This window comes from Piliocolobus tephrosceles, chromosome 1 (assembly GCF_002776525.5).
Source record: "Piliocolobus tephrosceles isolate RC106 chromosome 1, ASM277652v3, whole genome shotgun sequence".
NCBI classification, from domain to species: Eukaryota; Metazoa; Chordata; class Mammalia; order Primates; family Cercopithecidae; genus Piliocolobus; species Piliocolobus tephrosceles.
Window position 1 is genome coordinate 582,912 of NC_045434.1, and position 18,949 is coordinate 601,860.

General features: G+C 43.6%; 1 protein-coding gene and 1 non-coding gene across 3 annotated transcripts in view; one reads left to right on the forward strand and one right to left on the reverse strand.

The window, feature by feature from the left end:
• Positions 1-13,646, forward strand: part of PGBD2 (piggyBac transposable element derived 2) — a 24,359-nt gene extending 10,713 nt beyond the window's left edge. Inside the window, exons 2-3 of one of the 2 annotated variants that reach the window (XM_023196575.1) lie at positions 8,325-8,388; positions 11,103-13,646. In XM_023196575.1, the coding sequence (XP_023052343.1) occupies positions 8,372-8,388; positions 11,103-12,864 (1,779 nt within the window). In that variant the 5' untranslated portion in view covers positions 8,325-8,371 and the 3' untranslated portion in view covers positions 12,865-13,646. Of the gene's footprint in view, positions 1-8,324; positions 8,389-10,987 lie in introns of both variants that reach the window. The other variant, XM_023196577.2, reaches the window with a different exon arrangement.
• On the reverse strand, positions 7,517-7,622 carry LOC111529657. Its single transcript, XR_002727496.1, has one exon. It is a non-coding gene; the product is annotated as a U6 spliceosomal RNA (small nuclear RNA).
• Positions 13,647-18,949: the final 5,303 nt, after the last annotated feature.

Genomic DNA, 18,949 nt, shown 5'->3' on the forward strand with positions numbered 1-18,949 from the left:
GACTTCTTTCCTCTGAGTAGATAAACATGCGCGTGTGAGTATCTTTTCTCATATAATGACTTCTTTCCTCTGAGTAGATAAACATGCGCGTGCAAGTATCTTTTCTCATATAATGACTTCTTTCCTCTGAGTAGATAAACATGCGCGTGTGAGTATCTTTTCTCATATGATGACTTCTTTCCTCTGAGTAAACATGCGCGTGTGAGTATCTTTTCTCATATAATGCCTGTTTTCCTCTGAGTAGATAAACATGTGCGTGCGAGTATCTTTTCGCATATAATGACTTCTTTTCCTCTGAGTAGATACCCAGTAGTAGCATTGCCAGATCAAATGGTAGTTCTACTTTTCGTTCTTCAAGGAATCTCCACACTGTATTCCATAGTGGTTGTACTAGTTCACATCCCCACCAGCAGTGCAGAATGTTCCCTTTTCATTGCATCCTGGCCAACATCTGTTATTTTTTATTGTTTTGATTATGGCTATTCTTGTGTGAGGAAGAGGGTATCGCCTTGTGGTTTTGATTTGCATTTCCCTGATCATTAGTGATGTTGAGCATGTTTTTCATATGTTCGTTGGCCATTTGTGTAAATTCTTTTGAGAATTGTCCTTAACCCACTTTTTGAGGGGATTTTTTTTTTTCTTGCTAATTTGAGTTCATTGTAGATTCTGGATGGTAGTCCTTTTTATTCTATATATTTTGAACTTATTAGATATACACAATTTAAAAATTACTATATTTTCCTGATTAGGCAAATCTTTTCTCACTGTAAAATGACCCTCTTTGAATTTTTTGTTTTTATTGTACTTCATTTTTACATTTTTAATTGTAAAAAACATACAGTTTACCATTTTAACCATTTAAGTGTACAGTTTAGTAGTACTAAGGATAATCATATTATCGTACAGCCAATCTCCAGGAACTTTTTTATCTTGCAAAACTGAAACTATACCCATTAAACATTAACTCGCCGTTTCTCCTCCACAGCTTCTGTTAATCTGCATTCTACTTTCTGTTTCTCAGTTTTGACTACTTTAATTACCTCATGTAAGTGAAATTAAACAGTTTCTCTTTTTGTAGTTGGCTTATTTCACTTAGTATAATGTCCTCAAGGTTTATTTATATTGTAGTCTGTAACAGGATTTCCTTCGTTTTAAGGCTGAATAATATTCCATTGCATCTATCAATTCCATTCATTCATCAGTTGACACTTGAGTTGCTTCTGTCTCTTGGCTATTGTGAATAGTGCTGCTTTGAAAATGCACTATAGGCTGGACGGACGCAGTGACTCAAGCCTGTAATCCCATCACTTTGGGAGGCCTGAGGTGGGCGGATCCCGAAATCAGGAGATTGAGACCATCCTGGCTAAAATGGTGAAACCCCGTCTCTACTAAAAATACAAAAAATTACCCGGGGATGCTGGCAAGCACCTGTAGTCCCAGCTACTCAGGAGGCTGAGGCAGGAGAATCACTTGAACCCAGGAGGCGGAGGTTGCAGTGAGATGAGATCACGGCACTGCACTCAAGCCTAGGCAACAGAGACTCCATCTCAAAAAAAAAAAAAAAAAAAAAAAACACTATAGACATAGATTTCGGAGTTCCTGCTTTCAGTTCATTTGTTCAACATAGTATTGGAAGTCTTAGAGCAATTACTGAGAAAAGTAAAAGCCATCCAAATTGAGGCCGGGCGTGGTGGCTCAAGCCTGTAATCCCAGCACTTTGGGAGGCCGAGATGGGCGGATCACGAGGTCAGGAGATCGAGACCACCCTGGCTAACACGGTGAAACCCCGTCTCTACTAAAAACTACAAAAAAAAACTAGCCGGGCGAGGTGGCGGCGCCTGTAGTCCCAGCTACATTCTCCTGAGGCAGGAGAATGGCTTGAACCCAGGAGACGGAGCTTGCAGTGAGCTGAGATCCGGCCACAGCACTCCAGCCTGGGTGACAGAGCGAGACTCCGTCTCAAAAAAAAAAAAACAAAAACAAAAACAAAAAAAAAGCCATCCAAATTGGAAAGCAGTAATTACAACTATCTGTGTTTGCAGATGACATGATCTCATATGTAGGAAACTCTTAAGATTCCACAATTGCAGAATTGCAGCAATTTGTATTTGCAGCAAAATTAACAGCAAATTGTATTTGCTGAATACAGTACAGTTGCAGGATACAAAATAAACACACAAAAATCAGTTGCAGCCAGGCACAGTGCCTCACACCTACAATCCCAGCATTTTGGAAGGCCAAGGCAGGCAGATTACTTGAGCCCAAGAGTTTGACACCAGCCTGGGCAACATGGAGAAACCCCATCTTTACAAAACATAGAAAAATTAGCTGGCATGGTGGCATGTACCTGTAGTTCTAGCTACTTAGGAGGCTGAGGTGGCAGGATCACCTGAGCCTGGAGAGGTTGAGGCTGCAGTGAGCCATGACTGTGAAGTGGGGTCGCTTGTCTTGGGAAATACCCAAGGTTCGTTGTCTCACGCTAAGGAAAACAAGATGTAGACGCACAAGGTGTGCATTTAAGAGCCGAAAGTTTAATAGGCAAGATAAACAAGAGCAAAGCTCCCCCATATAGAGGGAGAGAGGTTCCAAATGGATCTCCCTGTTCACAGTGGGATGTATTTGATTTTATAGGGGGGCTTAAGGAAGTGGTGTCTAATTTACATAGGGCCTAGGAGATTGGTTGGGCCAGGTGTGCCACTTACATAGCCCACAAAGAGGCTGGCCATCTTACCCTAATCTTTTATTATGCAGATGGCGTCTCTGCCTGGCCGGGGGGCTGTGACACCCACACATGTGACTTTGACAAAGAGAAGGGAGGAGAAAACTTCCAGGATATACCTGGCTTCTGGCACACCTGCAGGCATTCACCTATGCAAGCTTCCAGCTTTCTTATCTATGCAAGCTTCCACCTTATCTATGCTTGAGGCTTGATTTTTCAGGCTGCTTTTTGTTAGAAAAGAAAGGATTTGGGGGCTGCTTTTTATTAAAAGAAAAACCTTACTGAGGACTTCTGTACCCTCACTAACTGCCTGAGTAATTTATTTTTAACTCCTAAATCAATTGTCCCACTGTATTCCAGGCTGGTCAACAGAGTGAGACCCTGTCTTAAAAAAAAAAAAAAAAAAAAGAAGTGTGGTTTTTTTAAATATGAAAAAAGAAAAAAAATGTTTAAAAGAAAACGTAGAAATTACCACACTTTTTCCATAGTGGGTGCATTATTTTTAAATGCTATCAACAGTGTACAAAGGTTCTAATTTTTTGTTTGTTTGTTTTTTTGAGGCGGAGTCTCGCTCTGTCACCCAGGCTGGAGTGCAGTGGCGTGATCTCAGCTCACTGCAAGCTCCGCCTCCCGGGTTCGCGCCATTCTCCTGCCTCAGCCTTCTGAGTAGCTGGGACTACAGGCATCTGCCCACCATGTCTGGCTAATTGTTTGTATTTTTAGTAGAGACAGGGTTTCACTGTGTCCGCTAGGATGGTCTCGAGCTCCTGACCTTGTGATCCGCCCGCCTCAGCCTCCCAAAGTGCTGGGATTACAGGCGTGAGTCACCACATCCGGCCCAAAGGTTCTAATTTTTCTACATCCTTGCTGATACCATTTTCTGTTTTCTTGATAGTGTCCAGCGTAATGGGGGTAATGTGATATCTCATGGTTTTGATTTGTATTTCCCTTATAAGTATGACTTTTAAAACTTTTCTTAGGTAGTTTAGTTTTTATTCTTATTTGTTGTATTTGGTTCTTTTTAAGTGTGCTTGACCTTTTTTTTTCGTTTCAGATTTTATGTTTCTTGTTCATATTGTTTCTTACAATATATTAAACATATATATTTTGTATTCTATGATAATTATGACATTTATAGTCCGTGGGTCTGATTATGCTGTCCGTTGTTTCTGCTGACTCCCATTCATGGTGCTTTATTTCCTTGTTTACTTTGTTATTTCCTTGTTTACTTTATGACTTTTGTTTTTTTTCCATAATGGGAATTCATCTTTGGAACTGTTATCAGTGGAGCTCTTCATTGTTTTTGTTGGGGATATATTCCTCCAGAGAGGTTTTATCTGTTTTCACTATTCCTGGGGAAGCACTGCTAATGAAGGGGACTTTGGGTTAAAATTTTTACTTGAGGTTATTGAGCCCATTAAGCAGTATCAGTTGGCCTCATAAACCTTCATAGTTACAGATTCTTCGGAGACACTCCCTCCCTGACTTTTATCCAGTGGTATCGTTAACTCAAGCATGTTTATTTTCTGGTCTCTTCTTCAGAGTTGGGTTCGTTTTCATTTATCCTTGTCTCTTGGGTGCAGCCCTTTGGTAGGCCCTTTGTGCAGGCCTATTTTCCTAGCCCTTTGTGCTGGCCTGCCTTTAGTTTCCTCTAGTTTTTATACTCCATATAGTTCAGAGTAGGAGGATTAATGTCACCACAATTCATGAGAACTCCTCAGAGTGAAAGCTAACTGAAGACTCCCTTGCTCCTTAGGGCTCCCAGATTGATTTTGCTTTTTGACCCAGTGAGATTCCTTATTTTCTTGTCAGGTCAGTGCAGCACTTAAAATTTTATCCAGCTCTTTTAAATTTTCATCAGGAGAGTTTTTTTGGGATCTGTGGTCTGCCATACTTCTGGAAATGGAAGTTAGGCATCTCATTTGATGAGTGTCTTTTCTACTTCCCCTTACTCCTGAGAGCCACCTTGAGGCAGGAGCGAGGGGCCCAGAGGAGTGGAGGTCACTGATTGCAGGAGTTACATGTTCTCTTATCTTCTGTGTCTGCAGAACCCAGGCCAGGATCCACCCCCCAGGACATGCCAGCCACTGTTACTGCCTGACCACAAAAGCTTGAGAGTGAACCTACAGAGACTAGAAATTAGGTAGTTGGGAAGAGGAAGGTAGAATAACATCAGAAGGAAAAAATATTTGTCATCCTTTCTGGAGCGCTAAGGGGGCATAGGAGGTGTGTTGGGGCAAGACTGATTGTATGTATGTGCATGCATATAACACTAAGACTAAGAGTTATGTGCATGCATAACTCTTAGAATTGGCTGCAAAGGGGCAGATGGAGTCAGAATTTGCTGAGTGTGGTTTGCTTTTATGGGTTTGTAGGTAGACAGTTCAGTGAGCTTCCTGGCAGGCTGGCAGGGTAGAAGTTCACTAGAGAGGCTGGGCTTAAAAGCTGCCTGAGATAGCATGGGGAGTCTGTGAGATTAGTCCTTTAGTAAGGGCTCTGGCCACACAACATTGAAGTTGTATTTTCAGGTGACCAGGACAACCAGTTGATGATGGGGTCATTTGGGCCATGGTTTGCGTGTAGGGTACTAAACAACTCCTAACACTCTTTTTCCTGGCCACATAGCATTTTCACTTTATCACTGTGTATGTGCCTTGTGCTTTGGGAGCTGTTGGTTGGCTCCTGAGAACAGCCCACTGAGCTGGTGGATGGGGGAGAAAAGGCTGGAGGCATTAATGTTCCCCTGCTCTGTCCCTGTTATGGGAGGAAATGGACTTGAGGAGCTACTTTACTGAGTATTTTTGCATTCAAGGCCCTGGGCTCTGTAGTTGAGTCTTAAGGATATGAGCAAATGACCCTTTGGTGGTACCTGCCTGGAACGGTCTCAGCTAGGGGATAGCAGAGGGGCAGAGACCTGGTATGTCTAATATATTAGAGAAAATTAGGAAGCAGACCTGGGGAAGATTAGGAAGATGATGCTGAGGGTTTTATTTTAGCCTTCAGGAGAGGCCTTTGGATTCTCATAGAAAAAAAAAAACATTCTCAAGGCCTCTCCTGAGGGTACTGGCCCAGCTCTTGTGTCCGCTGGACCCTGTAAGCAAGCACTGTGTGTATATATAATGTAGATCAGACCCAGCTACTATGTAAGTGTTGTATGTACAGTTGTGATCAGGCTCAGCCTCCCTCTGAGTGTGCTTTGGATATACAGTGGAGATCAGACCCAGACTAGAGCAGATAGTATTCATGAAATAGTCTCATAAACAACAAAAGGAGACTGGTTTGTGAAGGGCGTGCTCTGAGTAGCTGACAAAGGGAGCCTTGGCTCAGTTATCGAGAATTGGTCAGAAGCAGTGTGACTGAACTGACTTCAGGGCCAGGTGGGGGCTTCATTTGGTGGGGGTGAGGTAGGAATTAAAATGAATTTTAGACAAGGAAGGCCACATTCACCTGAATAGTGCTGACACTTGTTCTTTGTATTTGGCATTTTTATGGAAGGGTTACATATACATATGTCAAGCCACCGTGAATGCGATACCTGCAGGTACAAAAGGACCTATGTGTGTTGCATTGATGATGACTTGTGTCACAACGATTGATACTATTGCTGACATAATTCTTCAAAATGGTCAACAAGCGTTGGTAAAGTTCTGATAAAAAGATCTTCGTTTTCTCTACTATTAGTATGTTTACTATACTATATTAAAATTGTGCAAAAGGTGTTTTATATTTATGTAAATCTGAGTTTGGTTCTAAGCCCAAGTTAAATCATTGCACGTAGGTTTTGGCAGGACAGATGGAAGTTGTGAGGGTATGAGACAGGTGTGGTTGTGGGACCGACCCACACGTGTGGGATCGCTGTAACCCTTTCCATCCCTTCTGCCATTGTGACAACCAACCTTCTCACCCAATAACTTTTAAAGCACCTTCTGGGTGCTCTGCTTCCTCCCTCCACTAACTGCCCCTGTTCTGGGTGCTGCAAGGAGACTGAGAAGGATATGACGCCAGGCGGGAGAGCTGTTGGAGACGTACAAGAGCGGGCTTATTGGTCTGTTCTTGCTGTTGTACAAGTGGCCCAGAGTGAGTTGTCCAGACACATTAAAATGCATGGAAAGGTTAACATCTTAAAATGAGAATGTAACTTGAATCAGCTGTCCAGGTGGTTTGCCAGCAGTCACACCATTTTGAAAATATTGGCATGGGGTCCCTGTGGTGCTGAGATATTTCCATAGCCTGAATCTTTGTAGAACTCACATCATCATTGTGTGCAAATGCAAATCCCCTACTCCTGTAATTAATTTCTGTGAGCTCTGGATAAACAGGGATGCCTCCTGACTTCTGTTTGCATTTCCCCCCAGTATTACTGCATTTTATCAGTTTATTGACAGGGTCAGGGTGACTGGTTTTCCATTAAATTATTCAAGCATGACTGTCTAATCTCCTGGAAAACTAAGTAGATGCCCTTGGACGCTAACACTTTCCAAATCTGTTGTGATTTTGTTCTGCATCGCTAGGCAAGTCACTTCTTTCCAGGCCTCAGTTTCCTCAATGGTTAAATGGGGGTTATTACAACCTCAAGAAGTTATGAAGGGGATTAAATGCATTGACATTGGTAAAAATGCTTAAAACAGTACTCCGCACTTAAATGCTCACTTGCTGAAAGGGTTTCTAATGTCTTTACTCCAAAATATTTCAAACATACAGAAAATACAGAGAAAAATATATCAATATCCATGTCCCCACCTCCCAGATTTAACACATATTAACACATTTTTGCCATATTTGATTCAGATTTTTTTTTTTAATATGGAACACTTACGAATTTGCATGTCATCTTTGTGGACAGGCTATGCTAATCTTCTCAGTATTGGTCCAGTTTTAGTACATGTGCTGCCGAAGTGAGCACTCAGATTGTGTAAAAAGAACTAACAGATCTGGTTGGCCTTTCTCTCCCCACGACCCCATCTCATCTTCCACTTCCTCACTCCAGTTTCCCTCCCTCCCCTGTGGATACCCCCTTCTGTAAAGAGCTAGCGTGTAGCTTTCCAGTTCTGGTTTTATACTCCTATCCTGCACATAGTATCTGTTGACAACACAGGGAATTTCTTGTGGGTATTTGTAGTTACATAGGTGGTGGTCTACACTTTCTCTCTGCAGCTCTGTTTCATTAAGTGTTGTTTTCAGGATCCTTATGCTTTCTTGGTAGTTCATTTGTTTAAACTTCTATATGATATAGTTATATTCATTTCCCAGTTGGTAGTCTTTTAGGTTTTTCTGATGTGTAGCTGTTATGGACAGTGCAGCGGATGTTCTACTGGCATCTGTTAGTAGAAGCCAGGGATGCCATTAAACATCCTAGAATGCAGTGGAAGGCCCTCTGCCACCCCACAAGCAAAGACCCAAATGTCATCTACTTGAGAATGTATTGTGGTGTGAGTTGTGAGATGAAGGATTCGTTCTTTTTCCCTTCGAATAACCAGTCGACCCAGACACTGTTAAGGTAGTGAATTTTAAGTCAGAGGTATTTTTCCCTTAAATGGTAGAAAAGATCCTGTTGCTTTGCTTCTTAAGATACAATTTTCTTTAATTGACCTTTCTTGTCTTACAGGTTCTTAGACGCTGTGAGTACAGACAGCCTCGTCTTCCCAGTTCATCATGGCTTCAACATCCAGGTGGGAGTGCCGTTGGATCAAATGTTCTATTGAAGAATTTATTCCCCTATGTTTTTGAAAAGCCACGTCCATGACATTTTTAGCTCTTGGCCTCAGTATAACAGTTGGTGTCCAGGAAGTATAAAGGAAGAAGGGAGAGGAGATGGGAGAAGAATGGGAAAAATGGGAAAAGGCCGATGGTTGTGTGGTATGGGTGTGGTCATGGAGCACTAATGTGTATACTCGACAGAAAACCATGACGTCACTTTCCTCATCTTTCAAGATAAAGACACCAGATGGTTACTCCTGGGGCCACCTCAGTCCCTGCAGGCTTTCTCATGCCCGGGGTTTGAACAGTCATGTGCAGAAGTTGTTTGAGGGTTTGGGGGTGAGGAGGAGCTTGGGCAGTCAAAACTGGTAGAGACCTTGAGCTTGCAGCCCTGGATCTAGCCCTGGTGAGGTAGATCAGGAGAGTGTGAGATGGCTGCTGTCCCCTGAGAACCTTACTCCAAGGCCCATGAGAAGGGCTTTGGATTTCCTTTCCCTTCAAACTGGTCTCTTGTCCTGGCCCATGCAGAGGGGGAATGAGTGAATACCTCACCTCCCTGGAGGTCAGCATGGCGGCTGACAGTCAGTCTCCAGGCAGTGAGGTTAGAGTGAATTTCTAATGCAGCCTGAACTCCCAAGTCCATGGGCAGGTCTGCGCTGATGTAGCCTCTGTGGTAAATCCTGTTGCCTTCCTTTGGGATGGAGGGTCCTCACGTAGAGGTTGGGGTCTGCAAAGGGGCACAGGGAAGCTGCAGGGACTCTGTGCCTACCCTCCCTGCTAAGTCCATTCTCACAGCCAGGGTGATGTGTTTACAGCCTAGATGTGACTCCTCACTGCCCTTTTCCATGGTTTACCCCCACCCTTGGGGCTACCTGAACACTGGAAGTCCTGGCCAGGGCCTGTGGAGTCCTGTGGGGCCTGGTTCTCTCTGGCTCTGCTCTGCTGTCTTGTCCTCATTGCACCTGCAGCCTTGCTGACCTCCTTGCCATTCTGCAGATGTCGAATCCCTTCAGTGTCAGGGCCGTGTGCCTGTGGTTCTCTCTGTCTGCCTGGGACATCTTGTCTCCAGCTGTCTGCAGGGCCCATTCTCTCACCTCCTTCAGGCCTCCCACCCTGTGAGCCTTCTCTCACCATTCTGTCCAAAATAGCAGCCCTGGCTCTACCCCTTTGTTGCATTGTCCCTTATCTGGGACAGCATTCGTTGCTACCTGACACTGTCCTGCATAGCTACTTGTTTGTTGATCTGTTGTCTGACTCCTCCAGTTAGAACAAAAGTGCTGTGCAGGTTGGGAGTGGAGTTTACCCATCGCCAGCCCCTGGGCAGCACCTGCTCACTGTCTGTGCTCAAATGCAAGTACAGAGAGTCTCCCATTTAGCATGGTTCAACTTAAGATGGTATAAAAGCCAGATACATTCTGTAGGAACTGTACTTTGAGTATCCATACAGTCACTCTGTTTTTCACTTTCAGTCCAGTAGTCAATAAATTATATGAGCTATTTAATACTTAATTATAAAATGGGCTTTGTGTTAGATGACTTTTTTTCCCAACTATAGGGTAATGTAAATGTTCTGAGCATGTTTAAGGCAGGCTAGGCTAAGCTACAATGTTTGGTAGGTTAGGTGTATTAAATGCATTTTCGACGTATGACATTTTTAACTCATGAGGGGTTTATTGGGATGTAACCTGATTGTTAAGTCGAGGAGCACCTATATCACTCACCATCCATTTGGTTCCTATGTCCACAGGGTCAGAGAGTGTCAGGACTTTCCATGTTTTCCAAATTGATTTGGCTTCTGAATTGCAGTTAGCATACAGTAGGATAGCCGCAAGGGAGCTATCTGAAAATCCACATCTGCTCAGTTCTTGAATTTGGGTAGTGAGAGTTCAAGTAGGGAGAGTTTGAGAATTTGGGGAATGAGGGAAACTTCCATTTGTCAATAAGAGAGGGAAGGTATAGTAAGACAAATGTAATTCCAGAGCTCCTAGGGCTATTGAGTCTGAGGAGACAGGAGTGGGTGTCACTCCAGCTGACCAGGGCTCCCTGTTGCCAGTTTCTGCTATCTGGGGTCATGACAGCAGCATCTGGATTCATCACTAAAGGGGATCCTCTGTTTTAGAACACATCATTTAAGAAGGAAAGGAAGTAGGTAAGACCTCTTTATTCTGTCTCCCATTGTCAAAATACTTCTGCACTTAAAAGCATCATCTGTGGGCTGGGTGCCATGGCTCACGCCTGGAATCCCAGCACTTTGGGAGACTGAGGCGGGCGGATCACGAGGTCGGGAGATCAAGACCATCCTGACTAACATGGTGAAACCCCGTCTCTACTAAAAATAAAAAAAATTAGCGGGGCGTGGTGGCATGCACCTGTAGTCCCAGGTACTCGGAAGGCTGAGGCAGGAGAATCGCTTGAACCTGGGAGGTGGAGGTTGCAGTGAGTTGAGATCGCACCCCTGCACTCCAGCCTGGGTGACAGAGTATAACACCATTTCAAAAAAAAATAATAAAAAGCAGAATCTGTGTTTAGCTGGAAAATTTACTTACTGAATGCTGTGCCTTGTGGTTCCAGATCTGTGAAGCCATTCAAATGAAAGCGTTTTATAGAGGGAGCATCCTCCTCTTTTCTGCTGAAGCACTGGCTTTCTGGAATGGCCTCTTCCTGATTCTGTTTCCTGTTATAACAGAGATGTCATTGCTGGGAGAGGTATCCACTCAAAGGTGAAGTCTGCAAAGCTGCTCGAGGTTCTGAATGCTATGGAGGAGGAAGAGTCCAACAGCAACAGGGACGAGATCTTCATTGCACCTCCCGACAATGCTGCGGGGGAATTCACCGATGAGGACTCAGGTGATGAAGACAGCCAGCGAGGTGCTCACCTGCCTGGCAGTGTGCTGCATGCTTCAGTCCTGTGTGAGGACTCTGGCACCGGCGAGGATAATGACGACCTGGAGCTGCAGCCGGCCAAGAAGAGGCAGAAAGCAGTTGTGAAACCTCAGCGCATTTGGACAAAAAGAGATATTCGTCCAGACTTTGGCAGTTGGACGGCATCAGATCCTCATATTGAGGATCTGAAAAGCCAAGAGCTGAGTCCTGTGGGCCTTTTTGAGTTGTTTTTTGATGAAGGAACAATTAATTTCATTGTTAATGAAACCAATCGTTATGCTTGGCAGAAAAATGTCAATCTGAGTCTTACGGCTCAGGAATTGAAGTGTGTTTTGGGCATTTTGATTTTAAGTGGGTACATCTCTTACCCAAGGAGAAGGATGTTCTGGGAAACGTCTCCCGATTCACATCATCATCTTGTGGCTGATGCAATTAGAAGGGACAGATTCGAACTAATCTTCTCATACTTACATTTTGCAGATAACAACGAACTTGATGCAGGTGATAGGTTTGCCAAGGTCAGACCTCTCATCATCCGGATGAACTGCAATTTCCAGAAGCACGCACCCTTGGAAGAGTTCTACAGCTTTGGCGAGTCTATGTGTGAGTACTTTGGGCACCGGGGGTCCAAGCAGCTGCACAGGGGGAAGCCTGTGCGACTTGGCTACAAGATTTGGTGTGGGACAACCAGCAGAGGCTACTTGGTGTGGTTCGAGCCCTCACAGGGCACACTTTTTACCAAGCCAGACAGGAGCCTGGATCTAGGAGGCAGTATGGTAATAAAATTTGTGGATGCGCTTCAGGAGCGTGGTTTTCTGCCATATCACATATTTTTTGACAAGGTTTTTACAAGTGTTAAACTGATGTCCATTTTGAGGAAAAAGGGGGTGAAGGCCACAGGAACTGTTCGTGAGTACAGGACTGAGCGATGTCCCCTAAAAGACCCCAAAGAACTGAGAAAAATGAAGAGGGGTTCATTTGATTACAAAGTCGACGAGAGTGAGGAGATCATCGTGTGCCGCTGGCACGATAGCAGCGTGGTCAACATCTGCTCCAATGCCGTGGGCATAGAGCCAGTGAGGCTGACCAGTCGTCACTCTGGAGCAACTAAAACGCGGACTCAGGTCCACCAGCCATCACTGGTGAAGCTGTATCAGGAGAAGGTGGGCGGTGTTGGTAGGATGGACCAGAATATTGCCAAGTACAAGGTGAAGATCCGAGGCATGAAGTGGTACTCAAGCTTTATTGGCTATGTCATTGATGCTGCCCTCAACAACGCATGGCAGCTGCACAGGATCTGCTGCCAAGATGCCCAGGTGGACCTCCTTGCCTTCCGGAGATACGTCGCCTGTGTGTACCTGGAGAGCAATGCTGACACCACCTCTCAAGGGAGGCGAAGCAGGCGGTTGGAGACTGAGAGCCGCTTTGATATGGTTGGACACTGGATTATCCACCAGGACAAGAGGACCCGATGTGCCCTCTGCCACTCGCAGACCAACACCCGGTGCGAGAAGTGCCAGAAGGGTGTCCATGCCAAGTGCTTCAGGGAGTACCACATCCGGTGACATCAGGAGACATGCTTGTTTGGTTTATAATGAGATGTTCATAGTTAAATGCAGATAGCAGTTGATCACTTCTGTTTTGTGTTGGAAAAAAGACCTGGATTTCTGATGACTTGGTTTTCTCTTTTCTCCCTACCCACAATCGTTATCTTTTTTATTGTGTTCTGTTATACCTACATGTGATATAAATTAATATTTATATTCATTTATATTTATATTTTTGAACTTAAATTTATTTAAAGTTATAGGACCACTTTTTATTCAGATAAAAGTTGTGCTTTGGGGTATATTTGAATCCTAGCAAGAAGAATCAAAGGAAAACTTGCAAGAACAGTAAGAAGAGTTGACCATTGCATGCCATGGTTTATAATCTAAGATAGGCAATAGTGTATAAATGTCAAGTAAACGTGATGGATTTCTTAATCCTATTTATTTCATATTAATCCAAGGTTATCAAACTTCCCAGGGATTGATAATCTGCCTTGTATTTAGTCAGAGGGCTAGAGTTTCAGAGTTCATATTTTCTTGATAAAAATATTTTCCTAATACACATATATCAATGTGGGATTCATTTTATAAAAAATTATTTTTTTAATTTTTGTGGGTACATAGTAGGTGTGTATTTTTATGGGTTACGTGAGATATTTTGATACAGACATGCAATGTGGAAAAACCACATCAGGGTATATGGGCTATCCATCCTGTCAAACATTTGTCCTTTGTGTTACAAACCAATTATCCTGCTAGTTATTTTAAAATGTACAATTAAATGATTTTTAACTATATTCACCCTGTTGTGCTAGCAAATACTAGGTCTTACTCATTCTTTCTATTTTTTCATACCCATTAACTATTGACACTCTCCCCGACCCCCTAACCACCCTTGCCAAGCTCTGGTAACCTTCTTGCTACTCTGTATGTCCATGAATTCAATTGTTTTCGTTTTTAGCTCCCACAAATAAGTGAGAACATCTGAAGTTTACCTTTCTTTGCTTGGCTTATTTCACTTAACATTATGACTTCCACTCCCATTCATGTTGTTGCAAATGACTGAATATCATTTTTTTGTGGCTAAATATTAATAATACTTCATTGTGTATATGTACATTTTCTTTATCCATTCTTCTGTTGATGGACACTTAGGTTGTTCCCAAATCATGACTTGTGAATAGTGCAGAAGATAAACCATTGGAGTTCAGATCTTTCTTCAGTATACTGATTTTTTTTCTTTTGGGTGTGTACTTAGGAATGGGATTCCTGAATAATATGGTAGCTCTATTTTAGTTTTTGAGGAACTTTCAAACTGTTCTTCATAGAGGTTGTACTAATTTACATTCCCACCAACAGTGTTCGAGGGTTCCCTTTTCTCCACATCCTTGCCAGCATTTGTTATTGTCTGTCTTTTGGATTAAAGCCATTTTTACCAAGATGAGATATCTCAATGTAGTTTTGACTTGCATTTTTCTGTTGATCAGTGATGTTGAGTACCTTTTTGTATACCTGTTTGCCATATGTACTTTTTGTTTTTGTTTTGAGATGGAGTTACCTTGTCACCCAGGCTGGAGTGCAGTGGTGCGTGATCTCGGCTCACTGCATCCTCTGTCTCCTGAACGCAAGTAATTCTCCTGCCTCAGCCTCCCAAGTAGCTGGGATTATAAGCACCCACCACCACATCCGGCTAATTTTTCTATTTTTAGTAGAGATGATGTTTCACCCTGTTGGTCAGGCTGGTCGTGAACTCTTGAGCTCAAGTGATTTGTCCACCTCAGCCTCCCAATGTACATCTTTTTTTCTTTTTTTATATTATACTTTAAGTTCTGGGGTACATGTGCAGAATGTGCAGTCTTTGTTACATAGGTATACACATGCCATGGTGGCTTGTTGCACCCATCAACCTGTCACCTACATTAGGTATTTCTCCTACTGTTATCCCTCCTAGCCTCCCACCCCCCGACAGGCCCTGGTGTGAGGTTCCCCTCCGTATGTCCATGTGTTCTTATTCAGCTCCCACTTAGGAGTGAGAACATGCGGTGTTCAGTTTTCCGTTCTTGTGACAGTTTGTTGAGAATGATGGTTTCCAGCTTCATGTATGTCCCTGCAAAGGATGTGAACTCATCCTTTTTTATAGCTGCATAGTATTCCATGCTGTATATGTGCCACATTTGCTTTATCTAGTCTATTATTGATGGATATTTGGGTTGGTTCCAAGTCTTTGCTAATGTGAATAGTGCTGCAGTCAATATACGTGTGCATGTGTCTTTGTAGTAGAATGATTTATAATCCTTTGGGTGTATACCCAGTAATGGGATGGCTGGGTCAAATGGTATTTCTAGTTCTAGATTCTTAAGGAATCGCCACACTGTCTTCCACAATGGTTGAACTAATTTACACTCCCAACAGTGTAAAGGCGTCCCTATTTCTCCACATCCTCTCCAGCATCTATTGTTTCCTGACTTTTTAATGATCGCCATTCTAACTGGCGTAAGATGGTATCTCATTGTGGTTTTGATTTGCATTTCTCTAATGACCAGTGATGATGAGCATTTTTTCATATGTCTATTGGCTGTATAAATGTCTTCTTTTGAGAAGTGCCTGTTCATATCCTTTGCCTACTTTTTGATGGGGTTTTTTCTTTCTTTTTTTTTTTTTTTTGAGATGGAGTCTGGCTGTGTTGCCCAGGCTGGAGTGCAGTGGCCTGATCTCGGCTCACTGCAAGCTCCGCCTCCTGGGTTCATGCCATTCTCCTGCCTCAGCCTCCTAGTAGCTGGGACTACAGGCGCCCGCCACCACGCCTGGCTAATTTTTTGTATTTTTAGTAGAGACGGGGTTTCACCATGTTAGCCAAGATGGTCTCGATCTCCTGACCTCGTGATCCGCCCGCCTCGGCCTCCCAAAGTGCTGGGATTACAGGCTTGAGCCACCGCGCCCGGCTTGATGGGGTTTTTTCTTATAAATTTGTTTAAGTTCTTTGTAGATTCTGGATATTAGCCCTTTGTCAGATGGATAGATTGCAAAAATTGTCTCCCATTCTGTAGGTTGCCTGTTCACTCTGATGATAGCTTCTTTTGCTGTGCAGAAGCTCTTTAGTTTAATTAGGTGTTTTAGACATGAAGTCTTTGCCCATGCCTGTGTCCTGAATGGTATTGCCCAGGGTTTTCTTCTAGGATTCTTATGGTTCTAGGTCTTACGTTTAAGTCTTTGATCCGTCTTGAGTTGATTTTTGTATAAGGTGTAAGGAAGGGGTCCAGTTTCAGTTTTCTGCATATGGCTAGCCAGTGTAACCCAACACTATTTATTAAATAGGAAATCTTTTCACCATTGCTTGTTTTTGTCAGGTTTGTCAGAAATCAGATGGTTGTAGATGTGGGTGTTGTTTCTGAGGCCTCTGTTCTGTTACATTGGTCTATGTATCTGTTTTGGTACTGGTACCATGCTGTTTTGGTTACTGTAGCCTTGTAGTATAGTTTGAAGTCAGGTAGCATGATGCCTCCAGCTTTGCTCTTTTTGCCCAGGATTGTCTTGACTATGTGTGCTCTTTTTTGGTTCCATATGAAATTTAAAGTAGTTGTCTCCAATTCTGTGAAGAAAGTCAGTGTTAGCTTGATGTGGATAGCATTGAATCTATAAATTACTTTGGGCAGTATGACCATTTTAATGATATTGATTCTTCCCATCCATGAGCACGGAATATTTTTCCATTTGTTTTTGTCCTCTCTTCCTTCCTTGAGCAGTGGTTTGTAGTTCTCCTTGAAGAGGTCCTTCACATCCCTTGTAAGTTGTATTCCTAGGTATGTTATTCTCTTTGTAGCAATTGTGAATGGGAGTTCACTCATGATTTGGCTGTTATTGGTGTATAAGAATGCTTGTGATTTTTGCACATTGATTTTATATCCTGAGACTTTGCTGATGTTGTTTATCAGCCTAAGGAGATTTGGGGCTGAGACAATGGGATTTTCTTTTCTTTTCTTTTCTTTTTTAACACGGGGTGTTGCTCTGTCGCCCAGACTGGAGTGCAGTGCAGTGGCACGATCTCAACTCACTGCAAGCTCTGCCTCCCAGGTTCACGCCATTCTCCTGCCTCAGCCTCCTGAGTAGCTGGGACTACAGGTGCCCGCCACCATGCCCAGCTAATTTTTTGTATTTTTAGTAGAGACGGGGTTTCACCATGTTAGCCAGGATGGTCTCGATCTCCTGGCCTTGTGATCCACCTGCCTTGGCCTCCCAAAGTGCTGGAATTACAGGCATGAGCCACCGTGCCTGGCCAAGACAGTGGGGTTTTCTAAATACACAATCATGTCATCTGCAAACAGAGACAATTTGACTTCCTCTCTTCCTATTTCAATACCCTTTATTTCTTTCTCTTGCCTGATTACCCTGGCCAGAAGTTCCAATACTGTGTTGAATAGGAGTGGTAAGAGAGGGCATCTTTGTCTTGTGCCGGTTTTCAAAGGGAATGCTTCCAGCTTTTGCCCATTCAGTATGATATTGGCTATGAGTTTGTCATAAATAGCTCTTACTATTTTGAGATACATTTAATTGGTACCTAGTTTATTGAGAGCTTTTAGCATGTAGGGCTGTTGAATTTTGTCGAAGGCCTTTTCTGCATCACCATCCGCATCCTGTGCCCATCCGTGAACTGGAGCAGAGAAGAGGACTGATCTCATTACTTGGCCTGGCTGGACGTGCTGACCCTCAGGATCACAGGCAGTGGAAGGAGCAGCTCCTGGAAGGTCAGAGTGGGTCCTGTGACGGATGGAAACGACAAGTATGTTGAGCCACAAAAATGATCAGCACTTCGTCTGTGGCAGCAGGAGCTCAGAAGTAAGGAATCCTAGGGCCTTATATGAGTGGCCCATTGTGGCAAAAACTTTTTTAAACAAAAAAATAGCCCCTAAGGAGTGTTCCAGTGACTACCTCTTAAGCAATACAATTGACCCGTGAACAATGCAGAGATTAGGGGCACCAACTCACCACACAGTTGAAATTCGGACAATAACTTTTGACTACGCCAAAAGGAATTTACTAATAGTCTATTCTTGGGTGGCAGCCTCAGTGATCACGCAGATAGTCCGTTAACGCACATTTTGTGTGTTATATGTATTGTATAGTGTATTCTTACAGTAAAGTAAGCTAGAGGAAATAAAGCAATCATAAGGAAAATGTGTTTACTATTCATTAAGTGGCTCATCATAGAGGTTCTTCTCCTCATTTTTGCATTGAGTAGGCTGAGGAGGAGGAGGTGGGAGGAGAGGAGGAAGAGTTGGTCTTGCTGTCTAAGGGGTGGCAGAAGTGAAAGAAAATCCATGTGTAAGTAAGTGACCCACGCGGTTTAAACCCTGTTGTTCAAGGGTCAGCTGTTTGAACAGGGTGTTTTGAAGTGATCTCTCTCTCTCTTTTTTTTTTCTTGAGACAGAGTCTCACTCTGTTGCCCAGGTTGGAGTGCAGTGGCTCGATCTTGGCTCACTGAAATTCAGGAAGTGACCTCTTCAAATAGGGCATGGCAGGGAAAAGGGGAGGAAAATGGCAAAAGTCTGCCCCACAAACTCAGGACCAAGATCCCCAATTTCTTCCCCTGGTGAGTGGGGCTCTCATTCCCTAGACCACAAAGTCTATTTGGGTTCAAAGACCACTTAGGCTCTGGGCTTGGCCTTCCAAGAGAAGAAGGTATCTGGGCTCTCGCAAGAATGCAGAGCTGTCAACCCATGGATGAGTGACCGCAGCTCTGACCCTGTCCCTGGTCTGGGCTTCACTCCTCCTCCTGTAGGTGGACACAGCTGCAGGCTCAGGAGTTCTCTAAACCAGGCAACACGTGGTTGTGGGTGGGTGTGCTTGCAGGCAGAGGAAGAGGTCTGTGGCTTACATCAGAATCTCAAAGTTGACACCCAAAAAAGGTAAAAGCTCCTGCCGGATGCTGGCATATACAACTAACAAGATAACACTCCGGGTGTACATCCGGGCACACATGAAGAGCATTCTTGTTCATGGTGGTGGTTTCAAATATTTCAGGGAGTTTTCTCTTGAATGCCTCAGTTGGGAGCCACTTCAGTGCAGGCAGCAAGGGAACTTCTAGGACTGGTAGTTATGAATT